Below are 21,522 nucleotides of genomic sequence, written 5' to 3' on the forward strand. Positions count from 1 at the left end.
GCAAAGAAAGCTGCAGATCATAGCATTTTTATTCAGAAAATTGTCTTGTGGCCCCACATTAGCCACAAAAGCATTCTTAAAAATAATTGGAAAAAAAACAATAATAGAACTGGGTGGCTGCAAACCCATAGCCAACCTGCCTGTTGTTGTTTAGTCGTTAAGTCGTGTCCGACTCTTCGTGACCCCATGAACCATATTGCGCCAGGCCTTCCTGTCCTTCACTGCCTCCCTGAGTTTGCTCAGTTTCATGCTCATTGCTTCAGTGATGCTATCTAACCATCTCATCCTCTGCCGTCCTCTTCTCCTTTTGCCTTCAATCTTTCCCAGCATCAGGGTCTTCTCCAAAGAGATCTCTCTTCGCATTAGGTGACCAAAATATCTGAGCTTGAGCTTCATTATCGATCCTTCCAATGAGCAATCAGGGTTGATTTCCTTTAAGATTGACTGGTTTGACCTCCTAGCAGTCCAGGGGACTCTCAAGAGTCTTCTCCAGCACCACAGTTCAAAGGCATCAATTCTTCGGCGCTCGGCCTTTTTTATGGTCCAGCTCTCACAGCCATACATTACTACTGGAAAAACCATAGCTTTGACTATGCGGATCTTTGTCGGCAAGGTGACGTCTCTGCTTTTTAATATGCTATCTAGGCTTGCCATAGCTTTCCTCCCAAGGAGCAAGCATCTTTTAATTTCATGGCTGCAGTCTCCGTCTGCGGTGATCTTGGAGCCCAAATAAATGAAGTCTGTTACTGCTTCCATTTCTACCCCTTCTATTTGACAGGAATTGATGGGTCCAGATGCCATGATCTTAGTTTTTTTAATGTTGAGTTTCAAGCCAGCTTTTGCACTCTCCTCTTTCACCCTCATCAAGAGGCTCTTTAGTTCTTCTTCACTTTCTGCCATTAGGGTGGTAGCGTCCGCATATCTGAGGTTGTTGATGATTCTCCCTGCAATCTTAATTCCAGCTTGTGATTCTTCCAGCCTGGCATTTCTCATGATGTACTCTGCATATAGGTTAAATAAGCAGGGTGACAGTATACAGCCTTGTCGTACACCTTTCCCTATTTTGAACCAATCGGTTGTTCCATGACCAGTTCTGACTGTTGCTTCTTGGCCCGCATACAGATTTCTCAGGAGACAGGTAAGGTGGTCTGGTACTCCCATCTCTTTAAGAATTTGCCACAGTTTGTTGTGATCCACACAATCAAAGGCTTTTGCATAGTCAATGAAGCAGAAGTAGATATTTTTCTGGAACTCTCGTGCTTTCTCCATGATCCAGCGAATGTTGGCGATTTGATCTCTAGTTCCTCTGCCTCTTCGAAACCCAGCTTGTACATCCGGTAGTTCTTGGTTCATGTATTGCTGAAGCCTAGCTTGTAGGATTTTGAGCATAACCTTGCTAGCATGTGAAATGAGTGCAATTGTGCGATAGTTTGAGCATTCTTTGGCATTGCCCTTCTTTGGAATTGGAACATAAACTGACCTTTTCCAATCCCATGGCCACTGTTGCGTTTTCCAAACTTGCTGGCATATTGAGTGCAGCACTTTAACACCACCATCTTTTAGTATTTTAAATAACTCAGCTGGAATACTGTCATCTCCACTAGCTTTGTTGTTAATGCTTCCTAAGGCCCACTTGACTTCACTCTCTAGGATGTCTGGCTCAAGGTCAGTGATCACACCAGGGTGGACATCAGGGACATTAAGATCTTTCTTGTATAGTTCTTCTTTGTATTCTTGCCACCTCTTCTTAATCTCTTCTGCTTCTGTTAGGTCCCTGCCTTTTTTGTCCTTTATCATGCCCATCTTTGCACTAAACGTTCCTTTGATATCTCCAATTTTCTTGTAGAGATCTCTAGTCTTCCCCATTCTATTGTTTTCCTCGATTTCTTTGCATTGTTCATTTAAGAAGGCCTTCTTATCTCTCCTTGCTATTCTCTGGAAATCTGCATTCAGTTGCTTATATCTTTCCCTTTCACCCTTGCTTTTTGCATTCCTTCTTTCCACAGCTATTTGTAAAGCCTCATCAGACAGCCATTTTGCTTTCTTGCATTTCTTTTTCTTTGGGATGGTTTTAGTTGCTGCCTCCTGTACAATGTTACGGACCTCCGTCCATAGTTCTTCAGGCACTCTGTCTACCAAATCTAATCCTCTAAATCTATTCATCACCTTCACTGTGTACTCACAAGGAATATGATCTAAGTCATACCTGAGTGGTCTAGTGGTTTTCCCTACATTCTTCAATTTAAGCCTAAATTTTGCAGTAAGAAGCTCATGATCTGAGCCACAGTCAGCTCCTGGTCTTGTTTTTGCTGTCTGTATAGAGCTTCTCCATCTTTGGCTGCAAAGTATATAATCAATCTGGTTTCGGTATTGACCATCTGGTGATGTCCATGTGTAGAGTCGTCTCTTGTGTTATTGGAAAAGAGTGTTTGCTATGACTAGCTTGTTCGCTTGACAGAACTCTATTAGCCTTTGCCCTGCTTCATTTTGTAAATTCACCTGTTTTTGTTAATCAGAAATGAACATCTTATAACTGGCCGTACCCATCAAGGCAAACCACACTAGATCCTTATGACAACACTCACAGCATGTTCTCAGAGTCATAAATGTGCCCATCAAACCAAAAGTTTTTTACTGCAATGCTACATGCTATTTATGATAGTAATCTAGATTGTTAAGAAAGTTAAAAATGTTGCTGCTCTAAATGCATGCAATCTGGTATTAAAAGGGGGAGCTATAACAGATGGCACTAAAATAATAGAGATTAGCAATGTACAAAGCCTCAGCAGTTTTTGGAGTGCAAGTTTTATTTAAAGCTAAATTTTCTGGCATTAAAAAGAAGCATGCTAACAGCACTATTCTAATTTATTCATTCCATGAAATACAGCGTTATCTATGAAAGCTTGTTCTGGATTAGGTCTGTTAATGTAAATGCTACCCTTTAATTGCATTTATCCAATTAAATGGGTTATGTTTGAAACACAACCATGCATCTTTATCACTCCTTAAACTTCCTTTTTATGCTTTGTGTTAATGCTGGTTGGCACATAAAATGATTATTTATGTTACTTTTATTTACCTAAATAAATCCATTTGCATTATTGTCAATTAGCAACAAAAATAAAGAAAAAGATTAAATATAAATAAGCAATATATTAGCAATTACCTGTTCTTCCCCGATCACTTACCTGCCACTCAAGCTGTATAAAGAGAGAACAGAGCTGAGATAAGCTGAGGCTGCTTGACCGAGAGAAGAAGACACGTTGGCTTTTTTCTTCCTGTGATTTCCTGAAGAACATCATGCTTTTAAGTGCTGGTCACACTGTATTTGTGCCATTTTATTTCAGATTGATTCCACACTTGTCAATCATCATATGTCTAGGAGTGGGTGTGTGGATTAATAGGTCTTGAACAGCATACTGCTCTTTTGTTTCTTGCGATATAGCTCACCTTGTCCTTATAGTTTCCTTTGCTATCTTCCTTCTGCCAAAGGGCTTCAGCCAGTTTTATCATACCCAGAACATATTCACAGTTTCTTTTGTTGAAGCTCGTTATAAGAAGCTAATATGAAATAGATGAAAGATCACAGCAATAGTACATAGAATGTGCCAACTGAACTAGGTCTAATGATTGCCCATAACTTTGTGGTAGCTACTATAGCAATTACTAAGTATTTATTTTATAAAAAATTGTTATAGCCACTCAACTCCAACAGACTCTTGGCAGCGTACAAAATCAAAAAACAATTAAAACAATTAAAAACATAAAATAATACAGGCGGCCTGGACTAAAACAATTATAAAGGCAGCAAAAAACTCAACAGGGGTCCCAAAAATATATTAATCCCAGACCTGGGAGCAAAGCCAGGTTTTAAGAGCTTTCTGAAATCCTAGGAGAGGAGATGCAGTCCTTATCCCTGGGGGGGATGCTGTTCCAGAGGGTGGAGGTACCACAGAGAAGGCATGTTTCCTCGGTCCCATAAGAGGACAGTATTTAAAAGAGGGGACCTGGAGCGACCTCCTCTGCTGGAACATACTAGGCAAGCAGAGACCATTAGAGAAAAGTGGTCCCTTAGATATCCAGGCCCTATGACATGCAGGGCTTTATAGGTAATAACCAGCACCTTGAATTGCATTCAGAAGCTGACTGGCAACCAATGCAGCTCACATAGCATGAGACACATGGGCATACCGAGCGGTGCCCATTACTGCTTGCATAGTGAAGAAACTCTGGCCATGTGAGACCAACTGGTGCTATTGGCCCTCTCAATTTCTGTGAGAGCTGATGATGATGCAGGGAAGAGCTGAGTGGATTCCTTCCATCTGGCCCATTTGCTATGAACTGTGTTGCAGGACAGAGAGTATTTCTGGGTTCTTACAAGGCATGGAATCAAGCTTCATCATATATTCTCTAAAAGGGTTCAAGTTAAGAATGACATCAGAACTTTGGGATTTTATAGGACTATTGTTCTATTTTCATGGTATAATATCAGAATTCTGTAGCTTGTTTAATTGAAAAGGCTTTCTTCCTAAATAAGGTGTGTGCGTGTGTGTAAATTGCTCTGTTTCAGCATGCTATCCATTACAATCATTTTCTTTTTCCCTTGAGTAATCCTCTGCAGAAAGGAAATCTCAGTGCTGTTTTGTGAAAATAGCATGAACAACAACAACAGAGGTTTATTTTCTTACAATGAAAGCATAGTCTAGCATGGTGACTTAGGAAAGCTTCAGTTTATTAATTTTAACTATGAAATCTGGAATACTGAGGAAAATTCAGTCTATGCAATGTGAATTGAACCTGAATATTTGACTTCAAAGAGAAAAAAAACCCTCAATAGGTATCATGCAAATAGTTATAACATATGTATAGAATTGCCCATTTTTCATCATGATGATATTTACTTTTGTAGCAGTGACATCTTATGTTGAAAGAAGTTCTCGTCTGCATGTTGGTATTTCTGTGTGAAAAATAATTATGCTTTCTGTTTTTAAAGTTTTTAAATGTTCATGTAATAAATGTGCATTTTTAATATTATGAATGGCATGGTAAAAAAGATTGGATTAATGGGCATTCCATGAACATCTGACACAGGGGAAAGACATATTTCTATGGATGTCCAGTGCCTTCAGGGGAAAAAATTTGAATTACTGTAAGCAAACAACGAGTCATTGTTGGCTAGCAGGAATTGTACTAATGACCTCTTGTTTAGAATACAGTGTTCCACACATCTTGCACATGTTATATTACTTTGGTTTTATTACTTATTGCGTCCTCTTAAGTGTAACTAAACATAACTTAGTATGTAATATTTTACAGTGGTGTAAGTTGGTAATATGAGTAGATTTATGTTTATTTCTCTCTCAGTAGTGAAAGCAGTGGGTATCCTTAGTCATCTGCCTTGATAGAAATGGTGAAAAATAGGCTAAAATTTATGGACATGTACTTTAAAAAAAGGGGGGGGGAGATTTCTATGCATATGTGCTGTTTTCTGTTGTTTTAAAAACATTAGGGGAAGAGCATTTCGGCATTAGCATTGTACAAATTGGAGCACATTTTTGCCCAGAGATTTCAGTGAAGAAATAAGTGATATACTTTGTACAGCATAATTCTATATGTATTTACTTAGAATTAAGTTCCATTAGTCTAGTGGAGCTTGATCGCAGCAAGACAAGCCATAGTTTGTTGCATTTTTGGGTAATAGTTTTGCCCTCTTTGATAATATTGAGGCTTGTGAACAAGAAAATTATAAATATGCTGTAATCTTATGCAGAGAACTATTCTTGTGATAGTTAAATGTAAGTACATGGCTGTGTTTAGATCCATCCCTAAATTTATATTTAGTTTTTTAAATTACACAAAGAAGACAAGGTTCTTCCAGGTTCTTGCTGGAAGAGTTCTCATTCCACACCTGTGGGGTATAGAGAGGTTGTGGATTCTCAGGGCCAGGAGTGAATGTGTACATTATGCTTGTCTGGGGCTTACATTAAATAAGATGTTTATATATCATTGATTTATTTCTTCCTGATGTCCATATAACAGATAAACACAGAGATGTGTGGTAAAGCAAAAGCAAATTAAATTAATGTATTTTTTGTTGGTTGCTGGCAAGCCTTAGAGTGAGAATCTGAAAAGCTTATAGGCTGCTTGGTGTCAGCCATGGAACAATGATCAAATGAGAGACAATGTAAAAGCAAATAAAATCATGTTTTGAAAAAAAAATTGGTATCTGGAAGGCAAAAAATGTGTTGGAATCAGAATTCTACTTAATTTTGTTTCCAATGCTAAGTTAGTATTTTAATTTCTGTTCAACATTTCATCTTTAAGGTCCTTTGGCTTAACAAACTCTACAAATTTAAGTCATCTGAATGAAGACATTGGTAATATAAGAGTCGTCAGAAACAGCTGTTCTCAGAAATGCATCAGCAGAATAATTAAAAAGCAACAGTATTTGCTGTCTTTAAATTTTGTTTCCTGTTTACCAACACCTTTTATAATTATGTAAGCACACTGAAGATGCTAATTTGTAATAGCATGATTTTAAATTTGTTTAAAATAGTTTTTAAAAGTTTAACATCTTTTGGCCTATTTTAACTTACTACAAGAATCTTAGCTGACTTGCCTTTCATGCCTTCAGCCCTTTTTTTTCTATCATGCCTCACCCTCACCTCATGTTTTGGGGCTGAAGCCCACTTCTCCTTGCACTCCACAGAGGTTCAGCTGTTATAGCATTATACTAATATGCTATTCTTTCATAGGTCTTTTTAAATGCAAAAGAATAGATAGAGCCTTCACAGCTTTGCAGCTTTCTCACATATCAACTGTTCAGATTATTTTGCAAATCCCCTGACAAATTAACACAGTGTGAACTAAAATGTGGATTGGAGAGAGGGACACTAACAGAATAATGCTCTTTGTGCTCTCTTATTGGTCAACTAGAGGAAGCATTGAACATTTTGAGACAGGACATTAGTGAGTTAGTTTCAAATTGCTTTTAATTTTTTAAAGCATTTTGGTGGCTGGATTTCTTATTGTCTGGGTGCATCTTTTCATCTTTAGGCCTGACAGATTGTGATGGATGAACTGTTTTTCTTGGTGGGGTGTGTTTGGTAGGGTGATCTTCCCCTATTGAGGGGCAGTTTGCCCTCTACCTGGGTGAGAGCCAGGGGGTAGCAGTTGGATCACCCTTCTTTGAAGGTGAAGTGAGGTAGCCCTGCCAGGCCAGTGAAAGGGGTCTGGTTGGGGGTTGCCCGGTTGGGGCATGATATTGGTTGGGCTTGGGGGTGTTATCTGAGGCACTGGTGGTGCTGAGAACATAAGCTGAAGCACCCCAGGACCACGGATACCCTCCCAGGGGTGTGTTGGATATAGAAATGATGGAATGGGGGTCCTCTTCCTTGGAGATCAGACTGAATGGGTTGGGGGAGGAAGGGATTTTTGGGGGTTACGGGTGGGTGTACACTGCTCAGAGTCATGTATGTGAGATGGGTGGCTATGTAAAATTACCAAATAAATAAAATGTGGAGTGGAAATGCTTTCAGTTCTTATATTGTGCATATCTACATTACATACACTGTGTATGTAAAAGTGATGTGGATACCCAAAGGCATTGGGTATAAGAGCATTTTGATATGGAACCAATTATCTAGAGATGTTATGCACTTGCCTTCATTTGATGGGTTCACATGAAGGAAAATGCCCATTAGTTTGGATGCTTTAATTTGCAATGAGGAGGGAGTTGGACAATGGGCATAAATAGACCCTTCCAATTCTATAATTCGTAAGTTTATGTATACCTGTAACTTTTTAAAGAAGGTTACTATTGAAGTGTCCCCAAGGACCCCCTCCCTCATGGGAGGAAAAGGGCTCACCCATCAACACCAGTGCCCTCCAGCCAGCCTACCTCACCAGCAGGCATCCAAATCACGCCCTTATCCTTCCCTCATTGCCCACAGCCGTTAAGAGATTTCAGATTTCTGCCTCGTTTCCAAAGCAACCAATCGCCATTTGCCCACTGGGCTATGCTACCAGCTGATTGGGCACAGGTGACAGAGGGACGTGGGAAAGAGGTTGGGGATATGCCCATGATGATCACATGACCTGGGCTGACCACAGTGGCTCAGCAGTGCTGAAGCAGCCACAAATTTCTCAAATTTTAATCCCATGGGAGTCATGGGTCCCAGATTTTGGACACATACTGTAAGTTAGTCCATTTGAGTTACCTTGGTTTAAAAATTGTTGCCCTATGACGCACTGTTTCACCCAGTTGAAGGTTAGAGACATGAGAGTTTTAGTAGTATATAGATTTTGAATCATTTACTGTATACTTCAAATTATAACTTTAACTGGCAAGATGAAGCTGCTTTGTTGACTTGGTTTATCTGTTAGTAGTGTGTTCAGCAGAAGTTATATACGTACGTACTCTAAGAAATTTCAGAATATTGTTATATTTTATGAAAACACACCAGAGGAAGTTAGAGATGCTTTGTCTTGGGAGCAAAATAGCAGAATCAGCATTAAAATATTACTGATGTATCAAGAATGAAAAATCATTCTTTTTATATTTTATGTACACAGTGTTTTAATAGATTTAAATTGTAATTGTACTCTGAGAACCATAGGGTCCCCCCCCCATAGAAGACTGTTTCCCGTTCCTGCAAATAGGTAATTTGTGCAAAAACAAAACAAAACCCTATGTGATCTGCAGTTACAGCACATTAGGGAACATCTTCTGACATATGAAGCCTTGGTACAAAGAGTTCAGCCTTTCTAAATCTGATGACCTCCAGATGTGTTCAACTACAGCTCCCACCATCTTATGGTAGTTGACAATGATGGGAATTCTGTGGGGAACTTTAGGTTGAGGAAATCCGAATTAAATCATATTATGGAAAACATGTTCAGATAATTTGAGACACTTAGGTCCTGTCTATTCAAGCAGCAAAATGAGGTGCCAGAATGTTGAAGTGGCCAAATGGTAGAAGGACTTGGGGCTGCAGATGGCCCTCCCTATCATTCATCTCTCCCTCTCACACAGGCACAACAAAAGAACGTTGTGAAACCTTAAAAGTAATAAACGTACTATTATATAAGCTTTAATGGATAGCAACTTATTTCATGAAATGCAGGAATATAATCTTGTACCTTATTATAAACACTCATGCACGGAGGGAGAGATAGGAGGAAAAGGAATGATGAAAGAAGTGAGAATCAGAATTACTTCAGATAGTAATTATAAATAGCAGCAAGCAGATTCAACACGGACTTTTTTGCACTGAATAGCTAGTTAACATACTTAGTTTTTTTAATGCTCCATTATGCTGAAGGATTCCTAAATTAGAAGACCGACACAGCAAATTAAGGGAAGAAGTTTTCTTCTTGTTTATTTGCAGGGAGTTTTTTTAATACAGATTTATTTATGTTAAGGAAGTCCACTGCAGTTGTAGTCTGTGAACACAGTAATGGCAGCATTATTTAAACTGTGTTACTGGGCTCTTTTCATTATTTTAAACAGGAATGTTTCATTTTATCTGTACAGCTTCTGTTTATTATAATAGTTTAAGTCAGACAGGTAACCTAAATTGCTATAATAAACAGAAGTAGCTTTTTCACTTTAAGTTGCCTGGGTAAATCAATGGTTACATTAAAAAAAAAATCTATGCAGAGATTCCAGTTCCGTGTTAAATTTTTCATAGATTTTCTGGGAATCTTTCCTGTGGCAGGTAAATGATGCTTCAGTCATGGAAAAGCACTACATCCGAGTGCATTTTTTAAAGTGGTTATTTTTTAAAAAGTCATCTGAAGTATGCAAAGCTAAATGACTTCAGGGATAACTGATAACATTCTGTCGGTGGCTGGACTTAAGCATTTAGCCATGAGTTTACCTTTAAAATTCTGCATCTTCTGAAGGATCCTGTCACCAGATGGAGACAGGAGCACAGATATGAAACATTAGCCTTTTGATAGAACATTTGCTAGATCCCATTCAGAATTGTAAGCTGTTACCACCAGATGGAGGCATTCCATGATAATTTAGATTTTCAGAAGTGTAATAAGCTTCTAGACGATGCTGCATACATCATTCCACTTGTTGTAATAAGAGTTGAGAGTTAGGTGATGATTTCTTTTTTGAACCCTTTATTTCATGTTAGAGGTTGCCACTACATAAGAGAAGCTGATTAGTACATTTTACATTTCTTCATTCCTTCAGATAAGAGTGGAAAACGTGTGGCCCCTCAAATATTTCCGAACTTAGAGCTGTCTGTGGTTGTTCCCCATCCTTGCTTTAAAAAATAAGCTCAGATTTAAAGATTGGTCATAGGAAATAAAGAAACAGTTACAAAGAGATGATTCTTCTCAGACTCAAGAAATTGGTTTAGAAACTATTTGTAAATGTTGAATAAATGAGGCAAAAAGTCAGTCCACCTTTTAAGATTGAGGAGAGCTGTTCCTTAGTGAAACCCATTAATTTTACATCTGTAGATTCCATCCTGAAGGAGGACTGAAATGATATTAGAATCCAGGCATCTTATAGAGAGGATTTTTTTTCTTTTTTCACTAAGTTAAACAGGAGAGTGTTTTGTGTTCAAGATATGAATTTTATGAGATATTCATACAGTTCATACAGTTATCATGAATTGTATGAAATATTCATACAGAAATTAGTGTAACATGCATTTTATTTACTGAGAAAAATTCTGTTTATTTCACTACCAAGATGTGCCAACATTATTACTGAAACTGAAGAGATTTTGTTAAGTGTATTCAACTTACTGAATTGTTGAGATGTTTCTTGCCACATATTTGTCATGAAAAGACCACTTATTTTACCCATATAAATTGAAACTACGTATAATTGAAGTAGGAGAATTTTCTGGTATTGGATTTTGGATCTATTCTTTGGTATGCATTTGGTGTTGTCTATATGTTTCACATCATTTGTATGCATATAATCTTTACATACCACCTTCACATGTGGTTATATATTTTTAGGGTATTTTTCTTGGAAGGTTTATCCATAGTGTATTTTCATGGTTAACTCTTCTGTACTACGGCATCCAGTTCACGCTCTGTTTCTTAATTTCATAATCAAGGTAGTCAGTTTTCATCTCTGTCATGTTAATTAGCGACCCATGATTAATTTTGTTAATATCTAGTTGTGATACCCATTTGGCAGTATTCAAGCAGAAAGAAGTAACAAGCATAAACACCATCTCTGCTTACAGAATGGAAGTGACTTTTACCTGGAGTTGACCTAAGTAATGACTTCTGAAAATGTTCAGAAATGTTGTTGAAATTATTTTATTACACTTAATGTTTAGAAATTGTTTGTATCTGAGTATTTTGTTAATCCTGGAGTTTGAGTTCCACTGATTTAACCCAATAAATTACATGTTTGTTATTTTTAAATAACTGAATGCTTAATTTTGGCTAGAATGTATTCCTAGTCACTACATAGAATAATTGCAGTAGTTTAAAAGAGGAAAAATGTTGCATTTATGTTAATAGGTACTTCCCTCACAGGATTAGGTTTTCTTTGATTTGACTTGCATTATAAAAGTTAATTTGTCTGATGTGTGGAGTCGATACTATGCTTTGCTGATAAAGTTCTATGAGCATAGACTTTAATAACTACAGGGAGTTATAGAGACAATATTTTACTCTGAGCAATCTTAATTATACAAACTACACTTTTATAGCATCCTGGAGTGAGACAGTAACTCGGGCAGTACATAAGATGTTTTATTGAACTTCATTTTGGGATAGCAACAAAAATATTATTCAAGATCAAATGCTTTAGGATTGAGGTTACTAGGTCGCCAGTAAATTTTTAAAACTATCTGAAACATTTTTAAATGGCACTTCAAAATTATAGCTTAAGGTTATACTTCTACACAATGCCGTTCAACTCCTTTGATGCTGAAGATCTATAGCTAACTTATGTTTTAAAAGATCTGTTTTCACAAACATTCTCTGTGATCTAAAGTAACATAGGAGATAAAGCAATACTTCAGCTAGAACGAAGCAGGTTCAATAGCTTGCCTCAGATACAAAGATAATTAACCACAAAATTTTAACTGGTGAGATTATGAATAGCGTGTTAGTAAATTGGAATGAACATAATCCTATTAACTACTAATAATTCTATTGAAGTTTTGCAAAATTTATTAAATTTTGTTATTAAAGCTGGTTAATTAAAAAGTTTATTCAAAAGTTTAAAGCTACTATATTGTTGATAGCTTTATAAATATTAGTATTGTTAAGCTCTGGTGAAGAAAAAGAACATATTCTCATCCTTCAGGGGTGCCTTGTTGCTGTTGTCAACCTTACTTATCTGAGCAAGCCACATGTAAATCCTCTCATTTTAAAGTTACTGTTAACTGCATTTTAAAGCAAGTTTTGTTTTGTTTTTAAAACTGAGCTAACAATCCAGGCAAATTGATTTTTATAGAATTCTAAATATTCATAAAAGAAGCACTATAGATATCAAAAAGAAAGTGAGGTGGGAGAGAGAGAAAAAATAGAACTTCTCATTAAAAATTAAGATTCAGAAATACAGCTAAAATGGATGCAGGTAGTTTTCTCCCCCAGTACAATTCCAGGGACAAAGCTCCTTCTTGGTTTACCTGTGTTCCTTGAAGCCACTTTAATTCTCACCACTTTTTTCCCCTTACTAAAGAGATTATTTCACAGCATTTTTTCTGATGGTAGCTATTGACAGTATGCACTACCAATACAGGGTGAAGATTGATCATTTTCTGGGTGCCCACTTCAGATGATGCTGTTACCCATTATCCCACTGAATTATGTAGCACCTTTTATTGTGGGCATAAAATGAAAATGTTTCAAATGCCCCAAAAAAGGGAGCAAGAGGCTTTTTTTTTTTTTTTTTTGGTATTTTGGACTGATTATTTTTTGTTTTATTCTTAAAATTGATATTATTTTGGTATTTCATTTTCATTTTTCTTTGCTTTTCTAAAATATCCTAACCAATTTGATCAAGTCTTTCAGGAATAGGACACTTTAAGATGAAATACTATAAACCACTCTGATTTTATGGGATATATATAAAATGAATGATAAAATAAAATCTATACAAAAAATTAGGACAGATTATGTTCTGATACTTAACATTCTAGAAGTTACTCAGAATTTGCTAGAGCTTCAAAACTGAGCTGAACTCCTGGGCCCATTCTTAAGTCATTTGCTGATCGAGCAACTGAGAGCAGCTGGGCCCGTGTTGGCTTCCTGCATGGAAGATTTCCTTCAAGACCAAGTCTTGAAGGACACGTGCAGCTGCCATTCTGCTAGCCTCCTGCTTCCTCTCCTGGCAGCAGTAGTACAGCTGTGATACCACTCCAGTGCACCTTGGCTTTTAAAAGACTGTAATTCATGAGACAAAATATTTAATATTGAAATAAAGAAAATGCTACCTTATCGTAGGAATATCTACCAATGGGATAGTGCCAAATACCAGTACATAAAATCTTGCTTTTTTTCCTTCCCTTTGGGCTAGCCCAAACTAATTTGCTGAGATTTGATGTGAAGTAGACAGTTAATTGAATTTAAACATCAGCAGTGACAGTGGGAAAAACTTTCTGAAATATTAAGAAATCTGAAAGGAATATCAGGATAGATACAACTTCTCAAAAGAAAACATTTTGCTCTTAGAAAGAATGTTTTGCAATGTATTACAGGTGTTGCCTACAAGAAAATGAAAATGGTATCTGGTGAATAGAAGTTATAAGATACTAATCCTTGGCACTAGAAGTGTGTTTGCATAAAAATACTTTACTTGAATCTAAAAAAATGCTGGTATTAATTTTTTGACTTTCTTGGAGAAGGAATTGAAATTAAAGCCATAGCCCAACAAGTCTGATCTTGCACTAGAATGCCTATGATAAAGTACAAAGCTTGAATCTTGTAAGACTATAAAATGCTTTCTCACCAGCAGTACTATAACAATGAACAATAATAGCCCATTATGGCTAACATAATTAACAAGAGTAGAAGAATAGCAGAGAATGAAGTTCCAAATAATAATGGGAGCTTACAGTGCAGATTCTTTGCCCAGATTTTTTAACACTGTAGTAATTCATATCTTATTAATAGAAGAAATAGAAATTTTAATTTTTTCTTTATTTTAATTACATACACACACTTACATAAATATACGTATACATATACACATACATATATATGAAGGCAAACTACTTCTGTGTTATTGCCCAGAAAGCTACCTGGAAATATTTATATAGTCACCAGGAGCTACGCTTGACTAGACTTTATCTTTTTTTATGATTTTTCAGCTGACTTCAAACATATGGATGGGATAGTAATTTTTTTTTTTTAAGGCTTGGGTCAGAAACCAAGAGGAAAAATCTGCGACAGACAATGAGATATTATTAATATCAAAACTGGAAAGAAACTCCAGCTGAAGCATTTGTGCAATGTAACTTTTTTTGTAAAAAGGATATTCCCTCAGTACATTCATACTGATTTTTGAAGTTGATCACTTACGTATAATGAAGACTTCTTAGAAAGTTTTCTTAAGATTGAAAAAGTTTACTTTCAAGATGTTTGCATGATAAAGCCATTCTTCTTCCAAACACTGTTGTCTGTTCATAACAGAAACAACTCAGAAGCGATTATTGGGGACCCCTTATTCTCCTGGGAAATATAGGGTTGCTTTTCCCTGGCTCTCTTCCACTGAGTTGGCAGGAATGGAGAAATCTCTAGTGCAGCTGTCCACAACTTGGCAAATGTGTCATTTTGGTCTTCGTCTTCAGTGATTTTATAGAATCCTATATCTCTTCATCTGATATACTTTGTAGATACATTTTAGGCTATAATCTTAAATCATTAGTTTTACGTGACTGAGTAAGAATGCAGTGTTTCCATTAGTTTTTGTACAGGAGCTAGACTAACTTTCCCATGAGAATCTCTGTAGAAAAAAATGGTAAAGGTGAGTGGAAGATGTGAAGCATGTTATTTAGATTGTCTTTTCAGCTTTTTTTGCTTGTACTTTATAAACCCAGTTTATGTCCAAGTTGCAGTTAATGGAGATAATGCTTTTAATTTTTTGATACGAGAGAAAAACAACTGTTTCCAATTAGCTGTTGTTGGAAAAATATTGGTCCTTGACATTTTCCCATATAAAACATGCCAGAATGATTTCTAGTCATCCCACATGTGCATGAATAAGAGTACATACATGTGTATATGTTACACCAGAAATCTTGTTTTTTAAAGGTGGAAGGTGATGGAAAATTAATGGAGTGCTTGTGAAAACCCCTTTCTCTCACATTGATAAGAATGCCTGTTTTGGAGGCCTGTTAGCTTTCTATTTCTTGTTTAGGTTCCTCAAGAATGAGAATTCTAAAATGGCAGTATTGAATGAAGTTCCTTATAATTCTATAGAAAGTTCACACATTTTAAGATTATGCAGGACTATTTCCCTACACAAGAATAAAGAGTACAGTATTTCATAATGTGCAAACTTACTGCTTTACTTTGCCTGTTCAATGTGCTCATCCAGAGTATAGTAAACGCCTGAGAATCACATTTGTAATTAAAACTGTCAGAAGCTTATTTAACCCTCAAATCCTTCCTGATTAATTTCTTGTCCTTTATTTTTCAGGTTGGCCTTCATTCTACGATGTAATCACCTCTGACACAATTACATTTACTGATGACTACTCATTTGGGATGCACAGGGTTGAGACAAGCTGCAGTCAGGTCAGTTTAAAAACAAAAAAGCCATTCTAATGTTAAAAGATTACAGAAATTTTTGTAGCAGCTCTAGTTCATCCATTCACATAGGAGGACTTGCAAACTCATAGTTACCCCAAATTAACAGTTGCCTAATGGGTCACAGGGATGACAGCTGGTAGGTATAAAAAGTTAAAGTCTAAGTCCTAATGAGAATCTGTGTTGTTATCTAGGTTAAACTTTATTTAACAATGTGTACATAAGTGACCCAAATCAGAGGGCTTAGAAATTGTCCTTCAGGCAAACATCCTTTTGAGGTTCCCCTCTGACCTCTGCTCTCTTAAATCTAAATGCAAAATGTAGATGGATGGGTGTTACTTCCATCATTATGAATAGTTGAGGAGCAGTACTGACAGTAATCCAGGAGTTATTCCCATGTATTTTACCACTTATCTCCAAGTCCCTTCTGTCAAAATACTTGAGTGATCATGTTAAATACTGTTTTCCATTATATGTCTCATTCTAATTCCTTTTGACTGTTATTATCATCTGTCTTCCATAGCATTAGTGGCTCAGTCCAAACTTATCAGGAAGAAAAGGTTATTGAGCAGAATAACAAATCCCAGAAACAGGAAGATGTGGTTAATTATAATGGTCACAAAAGAATTTATAATGGACACAAAAGAAATTACAATGGACACAAAAGAAATTTGACTGAAAGTCATAAGTAGAAGTATTTAGAAGTAGAAGACAAATGCAATGGTTAATGAAAATTCTAACTTACATTCAGATTTTTTTTCACTGCAGTTGAACTAGTTTTATTTGTAATTTAAGTTTGATCTTGGTTTTGTTCTAGGTTTTCTAGATCAGTGTGTGCTAGGATTACTGCAAAATTGGTATTAAGATAATCACCTGAGCAAGCTAGAAAGTGGGCTTACATATTATGCAGTCATTTTCAGTTATTCTTTCCAGAGCTTTCCTGCTGGAAATCTTAAAATTGTTGCAGTGCCAGTAGAACTGCATTCTGTTGGCAAAGGTCTACGTGGGAGCTCTGATGCGAAAGCATCATTGTCTTTGTCTTTTTCTTTTACTTGTGACTTTCAGTTAAATGTATTGTATGTTTATTTATAATTAACCACTTTCACATATTCCTGTTTCTGGGATTTGTTTTTCTGCTTTTCATTTTGAAGCAGTCACAAGGTAGCTCACAATGGTAGCAAATAGTACATTATTATAATAGGCTATTTAAAAGGAGAATAAATCATACAAAAAAAGTAGGAGGTCAGTAGATAAAAACAACAACTAGAATCACTAAAGGATCTCATTAATTAAAAGCATAGAGAACAAGACAGATTTTGTATGACATTAGGTTAATTTCCAGGAACAAGTAGAAGTCCAGGTAGTCCTCAACTTAACAACTACAAATGGAACCAGAACTTCCATGGCTAAACAGTGTGGTCATTAAGTGAATCACGCCTGATTTTACAACCTTTTTGCCATGGTCATTAAGCAAATCATGTGGTTGTTAAGTGAATCTGGCTTCCCCCATTGACTTTCTTTGTTGGAAGCCTCCTGGGAAGGTTGCAAATGGTGAACACATGACCCTGGGATGCTGCAACTATCATAAATACGTGCCAATTGCCAAGCACCCAAATTTTTATCACATGACTGTGGTAGTAAGTCTTTGTTCAGCACTGTTGTAACATGAATGGTCATAAGTCAAGGACTACCTGTATAGCTAAAGTGAAAATATCTTGATATAAGGTAAATTTGCTTACCTTACATACTTACCATGTGGGTCTGTCTCTGGAGTGGCTGTTCCTAGCTAGGAGCAATAAAGGCGTAATTATCTGAACAATACACATTAACTTGTCTCAAAGCTACTTTTCTTTGTGTATAACACAGCTCTTTAATGTACTGGCAAGGTAATCCTTTTTGTACAATGAATCATTTTGTTTCCAAAGGACATACTGTTTATCATTTTCTCTGTAGAAAAATTCTACTAAAGATTTTGAGCACTCAAGGATCTTCACAGAAGTGATCTCCTGAATCCTGACAGAACTCTATGGAACAATCCTACATTTCTTGTTCCAGTAACTGTATCTTAATTTTTGCAGCACCTGTTTATAGAGTTAATAAGTCACTTACAGGAAACACTTTTGAATATTTTACTGTTATAGTGTTACAGTGTTGTTGTGTTTACTTAGTCAAATGTCCTTTTCTCTCTTTCAGAGTTTATTTCATTTGCAGAGGACAGAAAAGAAAAAATGTGGCAAGCTTAAGCCAACCTTGCTTCTTTCAATTCCTTCTTTCATATATAGTATTAAAAATATGGCCCTTGCATTCGATATATAGATAAGCATATTTACTTTGTACAAATTGCAGTCGGAATATATGTATTTGAAGCACATTTGTTTAGAGTCAGTTTCGCAAAGGACTAATAAAAATGAACAGTGATTGAAGAGCAATACTTAAATCTTCAGATCAAATTTAATACACTTTAACAAGTTTAAAAATAAAGCCCATGTGTGTAACTTTCAAACAGCAATATATGTTCCTTAAGTTTTCCCCTATGTTTTCTACTTTTAAAAATGAATGCAAGTTATGTTCTTTTCTTTCAGTGTGGTGCTCATCTGGGCCATATATTTGATGATGGGCCACGTCCAACCAGAAAACGATACTGCATAAATTCAGCTTCATTGGTTTTTGAGCCTGTGGACAAGAATCATGCTGGAGAAGGCAATACTAGTTCTGCATCTGCACAAACAGATAAGACAGAGCTGTAGTGAGACTCTGGTTGCTCTTTAAGATTCTTTTCCCAGATGACATGGGAAGAATGTTTCTAAATGGCTTTTTATCTTACATAGTCTTTTTTAAAACAAAGATATTCTGCAGTATACAGTTTTTTCCTGATCAAAATGAGACATGTATGCAATGTATTTTCTTATATAACCACACTTAACTATTTGACAGTTTCTGTGCTTTGAGGCAATCCCATAACAAGGTGCCTTTGGAACTATGGGTGTTGATTTCTTACATTTTTCTTATAATAGGTCTGAATTATATTCATTCATATTTCTGAGGGAAAAAAATATAGTTCTTTTCAGTCAGTACAGAACTGTAGTGGGAAAACAGCTTTCTAATAGTACTTACGTGATTTTGTTCTGATTTATAAGGCACATATAATCAACTAACTCTTTGTAATTATTGTACCATTCCATAAAGGAGGCTATGTTATTGATATGTTCAGCCCATCTTTTGTCTTGGATTTCTGCAAAAATATACTTCTACATAAATGGTAACCATATATCCCTGCTTCCAGTTGGATAAATACTAATTTTTTAAAAAAATAATAAGGTCATCGTATTGGGACTGCCTAGAATAGATAGTAGATCTCCTTTGTATAGCATGTGGCTTTCCTTTGGAACAGCTTAAGAGGCCACAGCAGTCACAGTACACTTGTAAAAGCTGTGGATGAAGACTGGTCATCATAGATCAGTTGTTTCCTCATGCTTGTAATGAAGGTTTTAAAAATCCTCATTATATTTTCATCCTCAAAAAGTCAAAGAGGACTCACAGGCTAATCTGCAAAGGAGTAGGGGTTTTTTAATTTTTTTATTATTTTGTGTGGATCATATGTAAGCATAAACAATCAATATAGCCTTGCTGATTAATGCTGTACTTCTGAATTTTGTCCTGGGAAAGTTAATACCTCCTTAAAATGTACAGACTTTCCTGCTGTTCCCCTTACAATGTTTAAGCTGGCAGTATGTGGAATAGCTACCAAGCGAAGTCCTATTTTAAGCATCAAATTGCTGTGCCTTTTTATTACTATTTGGAAGATAATCACTTAGGCTCTACTCTCTTACTCCTTTTCAACTTCTGCATGAAGATCCACTGTCCTCAGTGTCATGTCCAATTGCATAAGAATAAAGGGACAATATTGTTTCATAAACAATGAATGTAGTAAAGAGCAGTCATACCCAGTGAAAGATAATTGCCTGACATGAAGTGTACCTCTGACACCTCCCGTACTGTGAGAGAGAGAGAAAGAGTGAGGGATTACCTCAGAGAGCAAATGCTGAGGAGGAAGTGTGGCCACTCCCAGCTGATCCTTGTGACCTCTTTGCTGGTCTCCTCCGTTGGAAAACAGCTGTGCTTGCTGTGGAATCTGTCCTGGGTCCTTCAAAGCGTGGTGGTGAACATGACACTATCCTCACTGTTGATAAAAAATTAAAATGTCAATCCAGTCAGTCTTGGTACTTGTACTGGGAAGGAGACAGCAATTTGTCCTTCAGCTGTGATAAATATATAATTTAAATTTGTCTCAGATTTTAGTCCTCCTGCAAGGAAATGCCTATTTTTTGTTGAAATTTCTACTGCATGTTACAAGGGGATTGGTATGATTGCTGAAAATTAACTCATACTTATGCTTGAGAATAACAGCATTTTATAAAGTACAACATTATAGTACTATTTAAGATAATTTTGCCATAATTCATTATCTGTATCAAACAGATCACCTGTATCTGGCACATAAAATAGGTTAAAATTGCTATCTATTAGCCTCGTGCATCTTAATAGCAAAAAACTGAATAATAGATGGATCAGGACTTAGGAATGCAACCATATACATAAGAAATAATTACTTTTAGCTTCATTCTCATGCATGCAAATACCTTCTCATTTGTGCAGTGAATCTTCCTGCCATTTGCCTAGCGACTGCTCCTGTACTTTTATTAGAACAGAAGTCAGTTTTCTCTAATCATGTTTTCTGAAATAAAATCTCTGATTTGTAACATCAGTGAAAATATGGGGCATTAATCTTTCAGATAACTTGCAGTTAAAATTTCAACATATTTCTGTTTTCTGTTAAATAAATGCATTGCTCCGACTCTAATAAGCAATAATTATTATAGTAAGTTGTTCATAAGTTGATTTATATTTGCAGGATATGAAATGCAGTGAACTGCATCAGTATGGCCACATACAGGTGTGCTATCAGATTGTAATATCATGAATAAAGGGAGGCCATGGGTATATGTTGTTTTTCACTAATAATATTTAGAATGAATGGAAGCGTGACTGATACAGTTCTGCAAAGCCCAAAATATCACTTTGTTTACGGCTTTGTGATAACTTGGACATTACTGAGCACAATATATAACTGAGGAGCCTGTTGATGGGTACTGGATATTTTGTATTGTATGTCTGAGAATAACTACTGAGTGCACATTGTTGTAGTCTATATTACATAGGAGTTTATAAAGACATTGAGAGAAAAAGAAAATGATTATTTTAGCATATTTGGAACTTGTCATCAGAGCTGTGTTTTTGCTTTTAAGATACTAGGTTTTGTTCAATGAAGATACCTTTTAATATATTTGCTGAACACAGATATATAAACCATTTAATTTATAAATAAATATTTCTCTCTATTTTCTCTGCTTTTGTCTCATTATTTCTCACTCCAGGATGGTCTGTATCTTAGGCCCCACATGGGGGCTGTGGTACTAAGCATTCATTATAAAGAGGAAAAGCAAATACATAACATAGGATCTAATTCTCTGCATATGCCATGATCCTGGGAATATATTTCATGTTTTTAGTTGTAGTTGAAGGGAGGAACCATTGGCAGAACTGCTCTAATTTTACCTTAGAGAAAAAAAATTAAGCAAATTAAGTTACTTAGTTCTCACTGAAATCAAAAAGTTATTCATCAATTGATCAGTATAATGATCATAAGTGGGATTTGATTACTGTTCCTATAGCTGAAGAATCAGTAAAAGATATAGGTGATTATTTCTCAAATGC

At 36.1% G+C, this 21,522-nt stretch overlaps 1 protein-coding gene across 5 annotated transcripts in view; it reads left to right on the forward strand.

The window, feature by feature from the left end:
- MSRB3 (methionine sulfoxide reductase B3) overlaps positions 1-21,146 on the forward strand; it is a 59,751-nt gene extending 38,605 nt beyond the window's left edge. For 4 of the 5 annotated variants that reach the window (XM_088141789.1, XM_088141791.1, XM_088141793.1 and 1 more), the window contains 2 exons: positions 15,638-15,735; positions 18,330-21,146. In XM_088141789.1, the coding sequence (XP_087997915.1) occupies positions 15,638-15,735; positions 18,330-18,494 (263 nt within the window). In that variant the 3' untranslated portion in view covers positions 18,495-21,146. Of the gene's footprint in view, positions 1-15,637; positions 15,736-17,940 lie in introns of all 5 variants that reach the window. The other variant, XM_088141792.1, reaches the window with a different exon arrangement.
- Positions 21,147-21,522: the final 376 nt, after the last annotated feature.

This window comes from Python bivittatus, unplaced genomic scaffold (genome assembly GCF_059951505.1).
Source record: "Python bivittatus isolate LINGU-HERP-01145 unplaced genomic scaffold, Pbiv_v1 ctg000330_np1212, whole genome shotgun sequence".
NCBI lineage: Eukaryota > Metazoa > Chordata > Lepidosauria > Squamata > Pythonidae > Python > Python bivittatus.